Raw genomic sequence first — 19,335 nt, forward strand, 5'->3', positions numbered from 1 at the left:
TTGAAGAGTCCCTTTTGTTTACAACCTGCTGTGAATGATAAATCCAGATCCGTCTGATCGTTTTCATGTCTGGAGCAGGGAGTGCAGCTTTGTGCTGGGGGAACCACGCCCCGACCGCGTGCGGCGCGGTGCGGCGCGGCGCGGTGCGGTGCACCACTAGACTAGCTTAGCACTCAGCTGCTACATCCGGGCGCTCCGCTCGGTGGTAGAAACCCTGCGAAGATGGCGACTTCAGGGAGGAGTGCGTTATTATCCTCCGCCTCAGCTGGAGCCAAGAACACACTGGAGACCTCCAACACAGAGGAGGAGGACGGACAGGACTTATGGTTGGTGAAACGTTATTTAAGCTGCATTAACACTTTTTTTTTTGTGGGCGCAGAGGGTCCTTTTGTGCGGGGAGGAGGAGAATGGTTTGACAGCTAGTTTGCTAACGATGCTAGTAGGCTGGACGCTGGAGACACAACAGCACTAGCTCCATGTAGCCTCCCGCTGTCAGGCGTTGTTTTTAATGAATGAATTAGCCGAGTTGTAACATCGGCTCTTCTTGCTGCAGGTCTACCATCCTGAGTGAAGTTTCAACCCATTCAAGATCAAAGCTACCGTCGGGGAAAAATGTCCTGGTCATGGGTGGGTATCTGTGTGTATGTCTGCAGTCTGTCCTGGTTAGCCAATAGGCATCATTAGCCTGAACAACAGTCTTTCTAGTAGACTTAATATTGCTCGACAGCTAAGCTATCCTGATTTAGCCTTTTGTGTTCCTTAGTTCAGGTAAGACCGATAGCAGGGAGACAGGTGTATTTTCTGTGCACTTATACACGCACGAGCACGGGCACGCGCACACTACCTCATCTTGAACGAGAGAATCAGGCCGCTGTGAAACACTGCAAGTCATTCTAGCATCCTGTGGTGCTAGCGGCAGCTAGGTGGAAATGATGCTGAAGGGACGAGACAAGTCATCAGCTTGTGTGTGTGTGTTTTGTTGAACGAGGCCACGAGGCTAATACGGGCCTGAAGTAGACGTTGGTGCCTCCCTGTCTCGCTCGGTCCTCGTGTCCCTTAATGCAAGCCACCCGCACGCGCATAAAAACACACACTGTCCACACATCCGACAGAGATAATCCGCAGCCAGCTACCCCATTCAAGCTAATCAGCGCGTTGGTTTCCGATGTGAGGTATCAGCTGTGCTATCCATGACAACATCAGCAATCTTTGCTTCATGATGCAGCGTGTCCCCCTGTCGGTTCAGACTGCTCCTGCCTTAAAACACACCAATAACAAAGATGTACTGACAGCTCGGAGGTCAGCACACACTATGAGAAGTGCAGTCTGTTGGCAGTAAATTAAAGATGTTTCTTTCCGTTTACAAATGAAGGAGATACTGTTTATGGTTTATAGACAAGAATTGTTTCGGGTTTTTTTTTTAATTAAATGTTTCTAACATTTATTTCTGTTGGGAGCTGAAATATTAGTGGATGGATTATAAGGTATATATGCAACTCATTTTTATTAGTTTTTTACATTTATCTAAAAATATTATTATTAGTATTATTCTCTTATTTGATTATTGAATTAATCCTTGGATTAAATTTTCAAGCAGAAATGAACAAAAAAGTTTAATTATGTCATTGGAAGTTAGGATCAAGTCCCTTTTTTGTTTTGTGAGACATTTAACAAAGTGTCGGGAATTAAAGATTTTGGACTGAATGTTGAAAAACAAATCTCTGTTATGATGTTCTGTGTTGTATGGTTCACAATGTAATCGCAGTAATGTGTCGATGAGTTGATAAGAGTCCTATTTATGTTTGGTGTACACTTGTACTTCATGTCTTTTTTATTTCTATATCTGAGTGTCCGGTTTATCCATTGAACTTAGGTGAGGTTGGTTCGGGGAAGACAACCATGGTTGCAAAACTTCAGGGTATTGAAGAATACTTGAAGGGGCGTGGCCTGGAATACCTCTACTTCAGTGTCCATGACGACGACATCGATGGTAACTTGCAAGAGCTTCTAATTCTCAAACTAATAAATTATTTTTCAATCCTTTTTTTCCCCAGTTGAGTAAAGCAATCCTGGACTTGGTTGTGTGAGCTGTATATACATCTCCATATGTTCTGTGTGTGTTTGTGTATGTATAGACCACACAAGGTGTAACGCGTGGGTGTTAGACGGAGACCTGTATCACAAAGGTCTGCAGGGAGTAGCTGTCCCAGTGGACTCGATCGGGGACACGTTGCTGCTGATAACGCTGGACATGTCGCGGCCTTGGAATGCCCTGGACTCTCTCCAGAAGTGGGCAGCTGTTGCTAGGGAACATATCGACAAACTCCGAGTCGCCCCGGAAACGCTGCGAGAGCTGGAACACAGACGTGAGTGACGCGCTCGGGTTTATTTGCAGATCAAGTTGAAACGAAGTATGAAAAGATTCCTTTTATGGAAACGTAAATAAGGAGGGGGTTTTAAGTAATCATGTGAAACAGTTCAAAAAGTACTAAGCCTGAGTATTGTGTGTTTTGTTTGTTTGCAGTTGTAAAACAGTTCCAGGAGTACACAGAGCCCGGGAGTGGGGAGGATGGCACCCCGCAGAGAAGGAGCGAAGATGAGGAGAGCGTGCTTCTGCCATTAGGAGACAACACACTAACGCATAATCTAGGAATACCAGTGGTGGTGGTCTGTACCAAGGTACACACTGGCTTTCTCCTGTCTTATTATCATAACATATCTATGAAGGGAAAAAAAGGTATCTCACTTTGTAATTTAATTGTTAGTGTATTTTAAAGAAGCCTCTTTGTATTCTTCTGCTTTGCTTCTATTTGCATGCATTCTCCTCTGCGTGACACCTAATTATCTGACCTCAGTGCGACGCCATCAGCACGTTGGAGAAGGAGCACGACTACAGAGACGAGCACCTGGACTTCATCCAGTCTCACATCAGGCGTTTCTGTCTGCAGTGTATCTTTTGCTTAACATTGCCGGGTGCTGAAAGTTGCATAATCACAAACTTTGGAAAACGTCACTAAACAATGAAAGTATCGATCAGCACAGAATAAGCTGCGGTTTTTAACAGGGGCTGTTGATCGATACTCCTGACTCCGCAGTTTTCGCTTTCGGATGAGAAGAGCTTTAAGGCATTAATTCAAATTTAAACCTGCATACTCCTTCCATGAAGCTGCCCTGTGGTGGAGGAGTGTGATAAAGCATTTGAAGGTGTTCTTTTCTCAGGACAGCACTTTCATTATTGCAGTGTTCTGCCCAGTGTTAGCGGTGTCTGATCTGTTGATGTTTATATTGCTTTGTTGCAAAGAGAGTTTGATAACAGTGAAGTGCTATTACCCTGTTATTGTTTGTCTTTTTACAGAATCATTTCTCGAGTCAATACAGAATGAGGGTTTATCGTGTATAATATGAGGCACACTGCTGTCGTTCTCCGAAGTACAAGTGGCAGTTAGTTATTGCTAGAATATTTTTTTTAATGCAGTTTCAGAATATTTTTTTAATGCAGTTTCATTTGTATTAACGGATGTTTTTGTCCCTTTGATTTGATGGTTTTGTTTTTTATTTTTTCTCCTACATTTAGAAATACAATACTACATTTAAAAAAAAAAAAAGTCCTTGACTTCTGTGTCAGATGGTGCGTCTCTGGTTTACACATCAGTGAAGGAGATGAAAAACCTGGACATCCTCTACAAATACCTGGTCCACAGACTCTACGGCTTTCCCTTCCACTGCCCGGCACAAGTGGTGGAAAGAGACGCCGTCTTCATGTAAGCCTGCCTTCATCTAATGTATGCAGGACTGTGCGGTGTTTGTTTGTTTTCTAACCTCTACATGTGCTTTATTAGTCCATCAGGCTGGGACAATGAGAAAAAGATTGCCATACTTCATGAGAACTTCCAGACAGTAAAAGCTGACGACAGCTTTGAGGACGTAGTAGTCAAACCGCCGGTCAGAAAGGTACAGGCTTTCACTTCTAAATCGGCTAACTTAGAAAAGATCCTCTTAGGCACGCTAAGCTTACCTCATTGTTTACTGTTGTAATGCTCAATATCGTTGTTTTTAAATCATTTTTTCCAAGCCGTCGCACAAATCTTCAGCAAATACTACTGCAGGGATCATTGGGGTTTTATCCAATCTAGCTTATTGGCTGTGTTTGAGCTGGATGTAAACACGATTTCTTAATTTAGTTTCACTTGTCCCCAGATTGTACATGAAAAGGAGATCCAGGCGGAAGATGACCAAGTGTTTCTGGTTAAACTGCAGGTCAGGAAACATTTCTGTTGTGTTCTTAACACCACTTGGTGGGCAGCTTGTAGCTCCACCAACTAAATCTGACTTGAGGGTCTTGATGTGTAAATTAAGTGATAATTAGAGTGAGTGTGCATATTGTGCTTTAATTTGCAGTCACTGCTTGCCAAACAGCCCGCTGTGACAGCAGGGCGACCAGTGGTAAGCAGCTCTCTTTATTTATTTATTTTTAGCTGTTAAAATGGAGGGAATCTCCTTCCAGTATGTGTAATATAAACTGTTTCCGCTCACAGGACACCACCAGTAGAGCGCCCACTGGTTCCCCCAGGACGAGCAATCGCTCCGCCGCGGCCAACGTAGCAAACGCCATGCCACAGTCAGGTACGTGACGGATTACACAGCTGTAAGAAACCATCCATGCGCCAGGCTCCGTGAGCATTTTTAACCATTGTCCGTGTGTTCTTTAGGTCAGACCAGTGAGGGCGTGTTGGCCAACTTCTTTAACAGTCTACTGACAAAGAAAGCGGGGACAGGGGGGCCCGGGACGCCAGGCGGCGGCAACAACACGCCAGGAACAGTACGCAAGTCAGGTGAGAATACACGAGTAGATGTTTTAGGTCATTGTTTATTCTCCGCTTTGTATAAAAGAGAAAGTGATGTTCAGGAAAACCATTTTGTGTTGCTGTTTTCAGTCACTCAGCTTCTTTTTTGCTTTTTCCATCTGCCGTCGTTCATCTCCTCGTCCCCTCCTCTCCTCGTCCCCTCCTCTCCTCGTCCCCTCCTCTCCTGCTTCCTCTGTCGGACATGAATAGAACTCATGCTAAAGAGAATGATGAAGTGCAAATTAAACACAACTATCATCTTGCAGCATTTGTAGCTCTGTGTGACTGTCTTTCATTCCAAACTCTGCTCATTGTGGTTTATTGTATATGGTCACTTTTACCAACATTAATTGTGTGTGTGTGTGTGTGTGTGCACTAGTCAGAGGATGCTGGCCACGTTAAGGTGTGTGAGAGACAGAAACTCCTCACTAATTGCTTGCTTGCTAATGTCATTGTCCTTCCTAAATAAGCATCCTTATATTTCTTTGACCCCCCCCCCCCCCCCTTTTATTTTCTTTTTTAATGCTGGGATCAATCTTCCTGTATATCACACATTTTCTTATACATCAAAAGCTCATGGATTTTAAATTGAACACTTAGTTTTTAGGAAAGACTTTGGTAAGTTTTAGTATGGGAGAGATGATCCCAGTGCTTCTGAATTATTTCTGCACCAGTGTTTTAATTGTGTTTGGAAAGCAGACCAACGCATGATTCGGGTTTCTTCTTTGCTTTGGAAAAAGGTGAATTGAAACGGACATTATTTGCACTGATTTAACATTAGTTGCAATTCAAGAACGACGTCAAAATGACAGCTGAAAGGCTAACCTGTCTAAGAGCTGCACTCTGTTCTTAGAGGAGAAAACAGTGGCAGCCATGACAGGTTCAAATCCATCGGATTGGTTGATGGTGTCATTACATTTTCAGCCTTACTTACTATGAATGGGTACAAAACTTGCACTGCGCACACATTGTCTGCCAATAAGACAGGGACGACTAGAGAGTCTTCTGCTAGCTGATGAAGTTTGTCGAGTCAGAGTAAAATCCACCGCTTTGGTTAACAAGAGTGGAAAGTTGCATGAGGTGCCGATTGGCACTGTGTCCGTAAAGTGACTGTTACAGACTTGTGGACAGACCTCTCCACGGAGTCATATGTTACTGTTGAGCCTGAGAAGAGTAAATCTCTGTGAGTTCCACTTCATATTTGGTTTACAGTATGGTATATGGGAGTCTTTTATCCTGAAGGCTGAAGACAAGAAGGGTTGTTGAACATGATGGGCAAATAAAGTTTTGACCGTCTGTTCAAACTGTCAAGCTTCTTGTCGTTTATTTGAAGTACTGATGGGCAGCACACCACAGAAAACATAATGGGCTACTGGCAGAAGATCTGTGTCTGACTATTTATTTATCTGGTATAACAAGATGTTATTAGTGAGTACTGAAACTACTTTAAATCCCTACAGTATACCCCTTATTTTATCCATTCTGCTTCTCTGCATCGTTTCTTTTTAATTTGGCATGTTGCATTGCATTCTTATAACTAACAGCCACAAACATTACACATGACTCTAACTAAGGCTGGCCAGGATGGAGAAGTACATATATGCAATTGTACTGATGGATAAGCCTATATTAAACAAACACGTTGTCATAGGTTAGCAAACGGCAATGACAGTAGATAATGTCTGTCTTCCAGTTAGTTCAGTATGAACGAGTCGAGTAGTAATTCTTGTAGTTTATCACTTTTGTAAAACTATAACATGGAAGCTAAAAAAAAACCAAGTTGCTTGAAGTGCTTGTCTGTCCATTGAGTGATTAACAAAAATGACCCAGGTCTCTTTTAAGTAGGTAAGATTTGACACTTTGACATGTTAAGTGAGATGTCCGCTAATATGCAACAAAATGAAAATCCATTCAGTATCAGCAAAGGTGTTTTGAGTAGTATAATCTTGAAAAGGAAAGGAGGGAAATGCTCACTTTTAATACCCTCCGCCTGAGCGAAGTAAAAGAATGTTGACGATTTTGCTATTATAATACAACATTTGTCTAATGTTCAATATTCTCCTAGCTCCTATGTTCACCATGTGTAATTTCTTGTGCAAATTGTATTGTGCCTTCCCTGTGCTGTGAAAATGCAACGCCTGATAAAATGTTTTTGTATGGTTTTTTTTACAGTGTAATGTGCTTGTTTACATGTCTCTGATGCAGGTTCTAAGCTGGGCCTGGGTGACGTACAGGCAGAGCTAGACCGTATTTCCAGCCGGGAGAGTGACTCGGACTTGCCCAACGCCAACGAGACCCCCGCCACCGACGGCCAGGACACATGAAGACCGCACACTTCACCCTGCTCTCCTTCTCTCTCCTCATCCCCTGACTTTCTCCTCAGTGGTCTTCCCTCCCTCACCTCCCTTGTCCACCCTCAATCCACTCTATCACCAAGATGCCGGGAGAAAGAGGGCTGTTGGGGAAAAGGAGGGCTGGACACACAGATTTACCTTCCTGTCATCTTTCACTTTCAGAAGAACACCCTCTCTCCTCCCCTGACTCCTTCTCCCACACCTCTTTCTCCTATTCCCTCCTCCCTCTCTTCTCTACCTGGCTGTTACGCCAAGGGCGAATATTTGTCACTGTTACATACAAGACTGTCTGTTACATGAGGTTAAATGGATATGGGGGACCAATGGGGATGTGTGGAGAGGAGAAGGCGAGAAGAAGTGAGAGTCAGGGTTGAAGAAAAATGATTGCAAGGATGAAAGTGTTGTTTTTTTTTTCTTTTCTTTTTTTTTTATCCATCCATTTCTTGTGATGGTGAAGTTAGCATTTTTATTGTAGGAACAACTGAAGGGCGCATGTGGTCTGTCCTAGGTACTTTAGGGATGATTGCGTGATTGTGTTTCATGTAAGGTGGGGCAAGTCACGCTTGGCCAGAGGAAGAGATTGAGAACAAAAAAAATGCCTGAAACAAAATTGCAAACAGTCTTGTTTTTTAAGATGAAGGGAAAAACGTACCAGTATTTGTGTGTGTGTGTGTGTGTGTTTGAATGATTGTGTGTGTGTGTGTGTGTGTGTGTGTGTGTGAGAGAGAGAGAGTGTGAGTGGATATTATTAAGATACTTCAACCTAGCCCTGTGTGTTGAGATATTTTTTGGCTGTTTGCATTTCAACCAAAAGGCAATTACATTACTATGCTCTTACACTACAAGCTCTTACAACGGTGCATACACTATTAATACAGCAGCGCTGTCTGCTAGACTACACCAACCAAACATGACAAGAAAAATGCTTCACACCCAAACACTAGTCCCGTGTAGACGACACTTAGGATGCATCATGACACTTGATTCTACAATTGGCCAAACTTCTGGTATTACATACCGCTCCAACCTGTGGATAACAGACAGTGCACTAATAAAAGGGAGGGGGAGGTGGGTAGCTGAGCTTTACTTGTACAGAAAGAAGCACTAGTGATTCAGTTAAATAGTTACTGCGGGCAGGGTGGTGGGCGGGCAAAGGGATCAGAACAAGGAGGGGTCACACCAAGAATGTACAGTCATTGTCTCGCTGATTGGTCCTGTTATTTCAGAGCTCTGTGTTGGCGTTTGTATAATCAGATCTGTTAATCAGTCAAATAAAAGGTGTATTTATTCGGATTCATCCACCTGGTTTCTCTCCTTTTTTTTTAAAACTGAATAAAAGATATGTGATATGTGGAAACAGTGAAGCTTGCTTTATTAGTCTACTAAGATTGTGTGTTATTAAGCATTGACCTGCAGTAGAAACCTCAGAATATACAATTGTTTTCTTTAAGTTAAATAATGGAAAGTGAATAAAAGTCTAGAAAAAACAGGCCTGTCTGAACATATGAAAGCAGGTCGATCGTAGGCGTGGTATGTGTAAAAGAAGTTTCTTGTAATCGGGCAGAAACTAAAGGCAAATGGTGGACCTTCTCGTAGGACATTTCAATGATTGTTATTAATGGGAGTTGTTTCCTTTCCTTTAGTTTTATGTGTTTACAGAGAGCCACAATGTTCACTACAATCAAGTGAACATACATTCTTCCAGATCTGATACATTTTCTCTTTCTTCAATATCAATACATCATTTTTTTTTCATATAGCCAAAGTGAGTCAAATGTCCAAACCAATTGTTGTGCTTGTTCTTAAACTTAAAGCTGAAGTAGATGCACAAGAGCTATTATATGTTTTTCAGGGAGTGTTGAATATTTGACCGTTGCTGCACTGTGATGTTTATTACATTATGTAAAAGGAAAGCCTGTGAATAATTGTCTACAGATGAAATGGTTCTTTAAGACATTCCATACGATTTCAACATAATAAAATGTATCATGGCTTCAAGAACAGATAGCATCATCAGTGTGCCTGACTTCAGTCATGTCAGTGTTGGATTCAAATCACAGTTATCACAAATAATGCAGTGTCAACAACTCAGGGACAGAACAATATACCTTTGAAACCATGTGCAGCTTCATATGATTGTGGACATTGATGTTTGTCTTTCTAATTAATCAGTCTTTGAATGTTTGTTGATTTTCATCTAATCAGATTAGGGTTTCACTCACTAGAAATGTTAAATTCATCCATGACCCATTGTCTCTCATATGGTTTTAACTTTATGGATGTTGGTGTGTTTTGCTTTTCTTCAACTCTTTGTCACTGCAGTTTATCTTTTTTTTAAATAATTCACAATGTAAGTGTGAATTGTAAAAGATAAAGATGGATCTCAAACAAAATACATTTTTGTTAAAAAAGGCTTGACTTTAAAGATAAATGTTGCATAATGATAATGCCTGGAACGTTTGTGTCCCTGAGTAAACTGCGTGTTAATGAGTCTCTCTATCATATCTCCGCAGCTCATGAATCACATTCTTTTCTAATGAATGCACCTCGCCCTCCCCGCTACTGCAAGTATCTATCATATTTTAACTACATTAGCTGGAGGCCCACAAATATAACTGATGGGAGGTCTAAACACAACGATTACATCAATATATGACATTCCATGTAAAATACTAGTTTCGATGTTAAAACTTTGTTTAAAATGGCGCCCTATTTTTCCGAGGGCGGCAGAATACTGTAAATTTTCTCCTTCGCCATCTTGGTGTTAGCTCGCACAAGCGGAAGCAACATCTTCGGCGGAGCTACAGCGGGTGTGGTTCGGACTTCTACGGGTGGTTCACCTAGCAGCTCTTTTCCAATTTTCAGCCCAAGAGAAAGGAGAAGATCCCCCTGACAAGAACCACGGAGGAGCCACTCGACTCTGGTAAAGATACATTACATTCATTATACAACGTTTGTGTGTGTGTGGGGGGGAGTGAAATAAAATCCTCTTTATCTTGGGAGGGTGCTCCGCTTTGGGGGGTTTTCTGATTTGGCTGGCAGGTTTTGTACGGTGGCTCTTGGATCTACTTTTTTATACGTCCTGGTTAGCTAAGCTAATCAAACCAGACTTGAACATTTGGAAGAGGGAGCTTGAAAGTCACGATTTTTTCATAATGAACTGATTTGTGACTTTGCTGCTTGTCATTATTGCGCCCGGTATTTAGTATGATCGTTTTAGATAAAGAGTGGGTAAAGCACTGAATTTCAGTTTGTTTACCTTAGCTGGTGGGCTAGCTAGCGACGGGGGGGGGGGGGGGGGGGGGGGGGGGGCTGTTAGCATGGCACGTTAGGTTAGCTTAGCGAGCTTTCAAGGTAAGCTAGCCGACCTGTTAGCTCAATGGTGGCTAATATAGTTCTTCAAACACGTCTCATGAACGTGTTTTGTGATGGCTGTGAGTGTTTTTAGTAGTGTGGGGTTGAGCAGATTATTAGACTCAGCATTAGAGGAAACCATGGAAGTGATTGAGGGGCGGAGTTGCTCATATTGGAAACCCAAGCTGCGGGGTCGGAACTTGGCCGTGGTAAGAGGGGGAGGAGGGGGAGGGGGAGAAAATATGCCTTTGATGTTCTTTGCCGCTGAATGGTGAATTGTGTTCACGCTGGCCTGGAAATACCCACCTCTTTGCTCTCTCTCAGTCGGAGGTGTTTTTCCCCCCCTCTTCATAGCTGCGTTAGCAAACTCAAAAAAACCAAGTGTGAATCAGAGGAAGCTGGCTCAGGTAGAGCTGAAGAGACAAACATTTTATTGAGAGAGCACGGCGAAGTGTCTCGTTGGCTGTGACAAAACAAAAACTCAAGGTTGAGTTGTGAATTTTCCGTGTGATCTTTTCTTCTTCACAGACATATCTGCTGTGCGGGTTGAGGGCAGGCAACAACAATGGCTACCCAGTGTAAGTATGAACACATTTCATCTTATAGATGTTTGGTTTAAGGTTATATAAACACGACCATTAACCGGCGTGCAGAGAAAAAAAGTCTTTGGATTTGGATGTAAGCCTTTAGGTGCTGTCGAAATTTGGAAAATGGACGCCAGGTGAGCACATGGTATCAGGAGTAATTATAAGAACACTTCTCTTACATTTCAGTTTCAAGTGAACACGTGGAAGAAAGATAGATAGATAGATACTTTATTGATCCTGAGGAAAATTCAAGGCATCCAGTAACAATATACAAGACCGTAGTTAAAATAAACAGTGACCGTTAAACTAAACAACCACTGTCCCTCCTCCGTCCAGTATAAGGGATGCAGATTAAAATGGTTGTCATTAAAGTGTCCAGACAACAAGGTGAAACCTGGCACAATTAAGGTGATTGTCATTAAAGTGGTAGAAATGATTACAAACATTCAAACTCATTTGAACCTTAAAATAACGATAATTATATTGTCTTGAAGTCAGAAGTGAAGCTGGAGTGAGTAAAGTAAAGAAGGCAACTGTTCTGTAATTGTCGGTGTTTTCTTTTTGTGTGTGTGTGTGTAGCTGATTTGATGGAGCTGGACATGGCAATGGGGGACAGCAAGATTGCAGTGAGCCAGTGGCAGCAGCAGTCTTACCTGGATTCAGGCATCCAGTCTGGAGTCACCACCACAGCCCCATCTCTGAGCGGCAAGGGGAACCCTGATGTTGAAGAGGATGACCCAGCCCTGTACGACTGGGAGTTCAACCAGCCCTTCACTCCTGAGCCGACAGGTTAATAAACGCTGCGATGCGATCCTCACATTTGCAGCATTGTAATGGCAACTCCTGTATCAATGGAGTAATATCTGTGGCAAACATTTGTCGTCTCTTGGTTTTGCAGACATTGAGGGATATGCCATGACCCGTGCCCAACGTGTGCGTGCTGCCATGTTCCCTGAAACCTTGGAGGAAGGTATCCAGATCCCACCCACACAGCTGGATGCCACCCACCCAACAGCAGTGCAGCGGCTGGCGGAGCCTTCTCAGATGCTGAAGCATGCGGTGGTCAACCTCATTAACTATCAAGATGATGCCGAGCTTGCCACTCGTGCCATTCCTGAGCTCACCAAACTGCTCAACGACGAGGACCAGGTGTGGAAACCGTTCAAATCGTTTGCTCAAAATGCCGTCGAAGTTGTCGCTGTCGCCGTAATTCCACGCGCAGTTTCACGTCAGGAAAGCTGTTCACGCCGACGAGCAAACTGCGTTTGTAACAAATGTTGTCTCCGTCTCAGGTTGTTGTGAACAAAGCAGCTGTGATGGTGCATCAGCTGTCAAAGAAGGAGGCATCGCGCCACGCCCTGATGCGCTCACCGCAGATGGTTTCGGCGGTCGTTCGTGCCATGCAGAACACAGGGGATGTGGAGACGGCTCGCTGCTCTGCCGGCACCTTGCACAACCTCTCCCATCATCGTGAGGGGCTCCTCGCAATCTTTAAGTCTGGAGGCATCCCTGCCCTGGTCAAGATGCTGGGGTGAGAGACTCTTGCTGCTCTTGTGGATGTTTTACTGAATGTGTGACGTGAGTTTATCTGTGTGCACACATCCACGTGGGGAGTTCTTTTCCATTTCACTACAACTCAAATTAGATCTGTTTGACAATACTTTAGTCTATCAATAAACAGTGGCTCACATGATGAATCCTATTACCAGCCTCTCACTATACCACTCTGCTCATTTTCCAGTCATGGTGTTTTTTGACTTGCATATATCCAGTTACCTTTTTTTAATTTTATGTGAGAGGCATATTTGAGCTAACATGTATTTTCATTGAGAGTCTTGGACTCTCCCAACAATCACTCGCTCTCTCTCATATAAAACTTAGGTTTTAAAAGCAATAATGATTAAGAAAGTAACGAGTCAAGTGTGAATAAATGCAGACAATCACAACAGACCAGACAACAGATGAGAAGTACAATAAAAGTGTACAGTCTCAAACCACCGCCTCGGTCTGTCCTGACTGAGTTTTTCCACAGTGGGACTCATTTGAAACTGTTAAAATGTCTGCCTCCTTCCTTTTCTCTTTGTGTTCTACATGAAAGCCGAAGCACACAGACAAAACAACTAACCGGCTGGCGAGTTGCGACCTGTTGGACGTCCCTCGCGTGTCTTTGATTTTTCAACTTGGAATCGTATTACCGCACTTACTCGCAGGATATGAACAGTTGAACTGCTTGATTTTTTTTTATTAAAGGCTACAGACAACACTTGAGCAGTGCACTTTAAACTCCTAAAGTGTAAAACTATTCGGGTAAAACGCACACGGTTCTCGTTGCGCTGGTGGCCTAGTGGTGAGTTTGTGAATCCCAATGTACAGGCTGTAGGCAACCCAGACTCAAACCCTCTGGGTGTGAGTAGCAGGTGGGTCGGTCAGCTCTCCCTGGCAGACGGCTTGTGTGCCCGTGCTGATGAATAGTTGCCAAGATCCATCGTTTGTCTTCAGTGTTGCTTGCCAGTTGGAAGAACAAACATCAGACGGTCTGTAAAAACATGCTGCGTCAAGGAATAATTCAGGTTTTCTGTGCTTCCGGTGCTGTGACACGTTTCATTACTCGTCACTATTTACCATCCAGGAAGTGCATGATTTACAGAGCTGATTGATTACTGCCAAGTCTTGATTAGTGGTTGTTGTCTTGTCATTATCTTGATCGAAGGGAAAACCCGTCGGTGAGCTTCTGTTATAAAGTTTATCATATTCACTTCAGAAACTCGACATTAACGCTTTTAAAAAGGAGTCCGTTACTGATTATTTGTTTGTCGTGTGTTTCCAGCTCGCCAGTGGACAGTGTGTTGTTCTACGCCATCACTACACTGCACAACCTGCTGCTGCACCAGGAAGGAGCAAAGATGGCAGTGCGCCTGGCTGGAGGACTGCAGAAGATGGTGGCCCTGTTGTCTAATACCAACGTCAAGTTCCTGGCAATCACCACTGACTGTCTGCAAATTCTGGCCTACGGCAATCAGGAAAGCAAGGTATTGAACATCAACTTTTTTGTTTTTGTTTTGAAATAAAGTCTTAAAATAATTGTTTCCCCTGTTGGTTCTGCACAAAACCACTCCGTTAACATCTCTATGAATGTGTCTCTGGTTTCAGCTGATTATTCTGGCCAGTGGCGGCCCCCAGGCCCTGGTCAACATCATGAGGACCTTCACATATGAGAAACTGCTGTGGACCACAAGCAGAGTCCTTAAAGTGCTCTCTGTTTGCTCAAGCAACAAGCCTGCCATTGTTGAGGCTGGTACGTATGTTAACCTTGAGAGATGCAGCCTCCATTCACTTCAGTGTACTGCATGTCGAGACTGCCGAGCTTATGGCTAATGTGCCAATAGAACCGGATGTAGTCTTGATTAGTCTGTGTGGCGTACGACCCCGAAGAGCAACGCGTTGTCATGATTCTTTTTTGCTGCATTGTAAGAGAACAGGCTGTCTGAAGAATTCTAAAGATCTCTTACCATCTTTTTAAAGGTTTTCTGTGAAAACTAAATCAATAACGACAAACACCAGGCACGCTTCAGCTTGACCTTGATGTGTTCTTAGTTCTGTTGATACGAATGGACGACAGCCGATCTGCTCGAATCACATTTGTAGCAACACTTGCACATCTATGCGCTGTACAAACGGGAAGTAACGTCAGCCTTTTGAATTCTATCATTTTTGTTGGTGAGTTTTACACTGAATGTCTCAAAAAGCTCGGACGTTTCACTTGTGTGGAATGTCTTTTGTTTCATACAGAACAACTTAGAACGTTTCTTTGTTTCTTCTCACTGCATCGGCATGAACACGCAGGCATCAGCTTGGTGGCTGTGTATAACTCCTACATGTGTAATCGTACCCGTCTGCTGGAGTCTCAGTTTTAAACAAATAGACTGTTGACGAGCGCTGTGCTCGGTGCATAAACGATGCTGTTCCAGAACCTGAAGGGCTCGGTTTGATTGGTCGAACTCAGTCGACGCGCTGCATGTCCAGCCTGCACACTGACACACACACGCAGCTAAGTGAACAGTGTTTATGTTGCGTGTTCAACATTGTCAAAACTCGTATTAGGGGAAAAAAATAATTTCCATCCCTAGCAAACTTGGGTCTGCGTTGTTCCCCTCTTGTGGACATTAATGAGTGAAGGAAGTTCTCTGACTGAAGTATTAGCATCGTAACAAGTCCTGGATGCGTTATTGTAGTTATTGATTCCTTCGAAGGCCAAACTCCTCCCATGTAATGAATGTTTATTTGTGATGACAGGAGGCATGCAGGCACTGGGCCTTCACCTGACAGACCCAAGCCAGCGTCTGGTCCAGAACTGTCTCTGGACTCTGAGGAATCTTTCAGACGCTGCCACGAAACAGGTCAGCACTAACACACTCACGAATGCTCACATTTGAATCGTAGGTTCAAACTCAGTCATTGCTGCTAAGAAACAAACGTGTTCAATTGTCACTTCGGTCAAGCTAAAATATAGCAGTACACCAGCCCACTTTAAGGATGATGTGTATTTTTCATTAGGCAGCAGGAAAATTACAAGCATAGGTGGCGTTTCGTTTAATCTGCTTAATATTAAATTATGCATTTTCATCCGTCTCCTCTCACCGGTGCTGTGCTCTTCAGGAGGGAATGGAAGGTCTCCTCGGGACCCTGGTCCAGCTGCTGGGCAGTGATGACATTAATGTAGTGACTTGTGCCGCTGGCATCCTCTCCAACCTGACCTGCAACAACTACAGTAACAAACTCATGGTTTGCCAGGTATATAATAATAAAAAAAAAAACACACACAGCTTGTGCAGAATGCTTCCTTGTCAGACCATTACTCTATTCCTCTGTGAAATCTAACTATGTCCGTATTCTGCTGATCCATGCTTAAAGGTTGGAGGCATTGAGGCTCTGGTGCGAACAGTTCTCAGGGCTGGCGACCGAGAGGACATCACAGAGCCGGCGGTCTGTGCCCTGCGTCACCTGACTTCCCGCCATCAGGACGCTGAAATGGCCCAGAATGCCGTGCGCCTACATTATGGTCTGCCTGTGGTGGTCAAACTTCTGCACCCTCCGTCCCACTGGCCACTTATCAAGGTCTTTATTCACCTCTTTATCTCTGTACCTACACGTTTTCCCCCCAGACATGCAACCTGTAAACAGTGACCCCCATTGATCATCAACAGCACTGAAGTATGTCAAATGTTCTTCAATTCTAGGCCACAGTTGGTCTGATCCGCAACCTGGCTCTTTGCCCAGCCAATCACAGCGCTCTGCGTGAGCAGGGAGCTATCCCGCGTCTGGTCCAACTGCTTGTCAGGGCCCACCAGGACACCCAGAGGCGTACCAGTATGGGAGGCAACCAGCAGCAGTTTGTGGTGTGTAACAAATCCTCAAGCTTTCTTTAGCTGAGCATTTGAAAATGGGATATATTTAGTTAACTTCCCCCCCCCCCGTTACTCCTATGCACACAGGAGGGTGTGCGCATGGAGGAAATCGTGGAGGGCTGCACAGGAGCTCTGCACATCCTGGCCCGGGACGTCCACAACAGAATCGTCATTAGAGGACTCAACACCATTCCACTCTTTGTCCAGGTAAACCCTCAGTGTGAAAACTCATAAAACAGAAAAGGCTGGATGTTAAGGAATTTGTTAACTTATTTTCCTCCACCGTCTCCAGTTGCTGTATTCTCCAGTGGAGAACATCCAGCGTGTGGCAGCAGGCGTGCTGTGTGAGCTGGCACAGGACAAGGAAGCTGCAGAGGCGATCGAAGCTGAAGGAGCCACTGCCCCCCTCACTGAGCTGCTGCATTCCCGTAACGAGGGCGTTGGTGAGTACACGTGCCAAAAGAATACTGCAAACATGTCTGGGTTTTTTGGTTTGTTTTTTCCTCTCGTCGTGCCTGTCCGTACTTCCAATGTTCCTTTACCTGACTTGTGTCGCCATGCTCTCTCTCCTGTAGCAACCTACGCTGCAGCCGTCCTGTTCCGCATGTCTGAGGACAAACCCCAGGACTACAAGAAACGGCTGTCAGTGGAGCTGACCAGCTCTTTGTTTAGGACTGAGCCCATGGCCTGGAATGAGGTATGTACACGTACAAACACAACCGGCTGTAGCAAGATTGTTTAGCTTCTAAAGCTTCTTACTACAATCCCATACACAGATTCAGTAGATCTGGTGTAAGGACACCCACTTCTCCACCAAAACTTTTTTCTTAATTTTATTTTATTTTATTTTATTTTATTTTTTTTTTTACAGACTGGAGACCTGGGACTTGATATGGGAGCTCAGGGTGACCCTCTTGCTTACAGGCCAGATGGTGAGTGCCCGTTTTAAGTGTTCCTCATCTTGTATGTCATCTCCCTAAGGTTTATGTAAAACTGTGTTTAGGAGCATCTTATTTGGGGACAGAAAATACTTGAAACTATTGAATGCCATGTGATGTTTTTCATTGTTTTCAGGTTAGTCTACCCTGTCCAGCCACTATGTATAAGAGAAAAGATGTGCTATTTAAAACATTTTTTAAATCTGTCTTTTAGATGGAGCCTACCGGGCTTACCCAGCAGCCTACGGCCAGGACAGTCTTTTGGACCCCATGATGGAGGGTGCTGACTACCATGCCGACACTCTGCCCGACCTGGGTCATCACACCGATCCTTTGCCAGACCTCGGTCACACCCAGGACCTGATGGACAGCAACCAGCTGGCCTGGTTTGACACCGACCTGTAGGATTGGTGAGGCACACCTCCACTAGTTCTTACATTTCAAGTAGTAATCCTCTAAAGAGCACTGATGGAACCGAACCTTTTTGTTTTCCCTTTACAGATGTATTCTACTAGAACCTGCATTGTGATTGGCCTGTGTTGTCTGAATCAGCGTTATGATTGACTTGTGGAGTTGTTGAAGGTAAAGAGAGAAATAAGGGGTCTTGGAAAGTGCCTGACACAAGAAAAAAACAAACAAACAAAGAAGATGGTTGCCATGGGAATGTCAAAGCAAGTCGAGAAAAGGGGGGTGGGGGGTTGGGGGGTAAAGTATCAGAGAGATGTGGAATAACAAAATGGAAGTCTTGGAGCAGGTTAGCTACATGGATGAGTGCACATGAGGTGGATCCTAGAAGTTTGAAACACACATTTTGTTTTAGCCTTGCCTGTATTATCATTTTTTTTGTTTCTATTTTTTCTTATTCTATTTTTTTATTTCTTTTTGTATTACTCATTCTCTGTTTATGGTACTGACCCAGCTTGCCTTCACACTAGCCATCTTCATTTTCTCTTCAATGCTAATCATTTGTAATTTTTATTTTTTAAACGTATATTACATGTAGTGTTAAGTTATAGTGATATTATACAATGTTCCTTTGGTTAATGGCTGAATGTGTAGAACACTAATACTCAGTTGAATTGTACTCTGACTTAAAGTGTAACATTGTGTAGTTTTTTTTATAATCTCAAAAATGGAGAATTATGCATTCTTAATATGTGCTTGTTTAAGCATAAAGTATGTCAGTGTCACAAATGTTCTAAAGAGGGGTTCTGGGTGAAATTGAGGGTGGGTTCGGGGATAAATCTAGTGTTTTATATACAGTATCACTGGTAGGTTAACAACTATTTTGTATGCTATCATTGGATGTCTGATAGAAAAGTCTTTAATGCTATCATTGGTGGTTGAATAAAACCCAGTTTTATGTGCTATCAAAGGTAGCTAGGTTGATGAACCAGGTGTAGTCCTGCTGTGCTTCTTTTGGAGACGAGGTTATGACACGGCTGAACAATAAAAATGGCATTTTATTTCATTTGGTGTCTGTCCTGTGTCCTCTGTCCGGCCATGTGATGTAGAGATTGTGTACTCCAGAAAAGGACCTTATGTTCCAGATTTAACATCATGCAGGTGAAATAAATGTGTTGATAGCCCCACCTTTTAGTCATCATTGGGAAATGTACAGAAGGTTAGTTTTGCATTTGTCAAACATGTTGGTAACGTTTGCCACATCCAAAGCTAAAGACAAAAGCTTTTTTTTTTTTTTTTATAATAGGAAGTTAATATCACGAATGACAGAAGTATAATATCCTGACATTTAGAAAGACATTACTGATTGATCAGAACAATTAGAAATGACTTTTTAGTTGATGAGCTGCAGCCCTCGTCCCTACCTTCTGGTAGTCCATTGATTGAGA

At 43.4% G+C, this 19,335-nt stretch overlaps 2 protein-coding genes across 3 annotated transcripts; both read left to right on the forward strand.

Annotated features, from left to right (window-relative positions):
* Positions 1-54: 54 nt before the first annotated feature.
* On the forward strand, positions 55-8,495 carry dync1li1 (dynein, cytoplasmic 1, light intermediate chain 1). Its single transcript, XM_079368228.1, has 13 exons — positions 55-326; positions 554-627; positions 1,874-1,990; positions 2,136-2,366; positions 2,525-2,679; positions 2,856-2,949; positions 3,626-3,761; positions 3,840-3,951; positions 4,198-4,257; positions 4,399-4,443; positions 4,536-4,623; positions 4,710-4,832; positions 7,050-8,495. Exons 1-13 carry the CDS (start codon positions 223-225, stop codon positions 7,166-7,168), a joined length of 1,458 nt encoding a protein of 485 aa, XP_079224354.1. The 5' UTR covers positions 55-222; the 3' UTR covers positions 7,169-8,495.
* A 1,451-nt stretch (positions 8,496-9,946) lies between these two features.
* On the forward strand, positions 9,947-18,953 carry LOC306839718 (catenin beta-1-like). 2 transcript variants are annotated; one of them, XM_079368566.1, is made up of 17 exons: positions 9,947-10,121; positions 11,081-11,130; positions 11,719-11,928; positions 12,038-12,288; positions 12,432-12,670; positions 13,967-14,168; positions 14,290-14,434; positions 15,433-15,536; positions 15,796-15,930; positions 16,051-16,254; positions 16,377-16,535; positions 16,632-16,751; positions 16,837-16,987; positions 17,120-17,241; positions 17,416-17,476; positions 17,697-17,892; positions 17,984-18,953. In XM_079368566.1, the coding sequence occupies exons 2-16, from the start codon at positions 11,118-11,120 to the stop codon at positions 17,885-17,887; spliced, it is 2,307 nt and encodes a 768-aa protein (XP_079224692.1). In that variant the 5' UTR covers positions 9,947-10,121; positions 11,081-11,117; the 3' UTR covers positions 17,888-17,892; positions 17,984-18,953. The 2 variants fall into 2 exon arrangements, with proteins under 2 accessions (XP_079224692.1, XP_079224693.1); XM_079368567.1 differs by lacking the exon at positions 9,947-10,121 and adding an exon at positions 10,789-10,959.
* Positions 18,954-19,335: the final 382 nt, after the last annotated feature.

This window comes from Symphodus melops, assembly GCF_947650265.1.
Source record: "Symphodus melops genome assembly, chromosome: 18".
NCBI classification, from domain to species: Eukaryota; Metazoa; Chordata; class Actinopteri; order Labriformes; family Labridae; genus Symphodus; species Symphodus melops.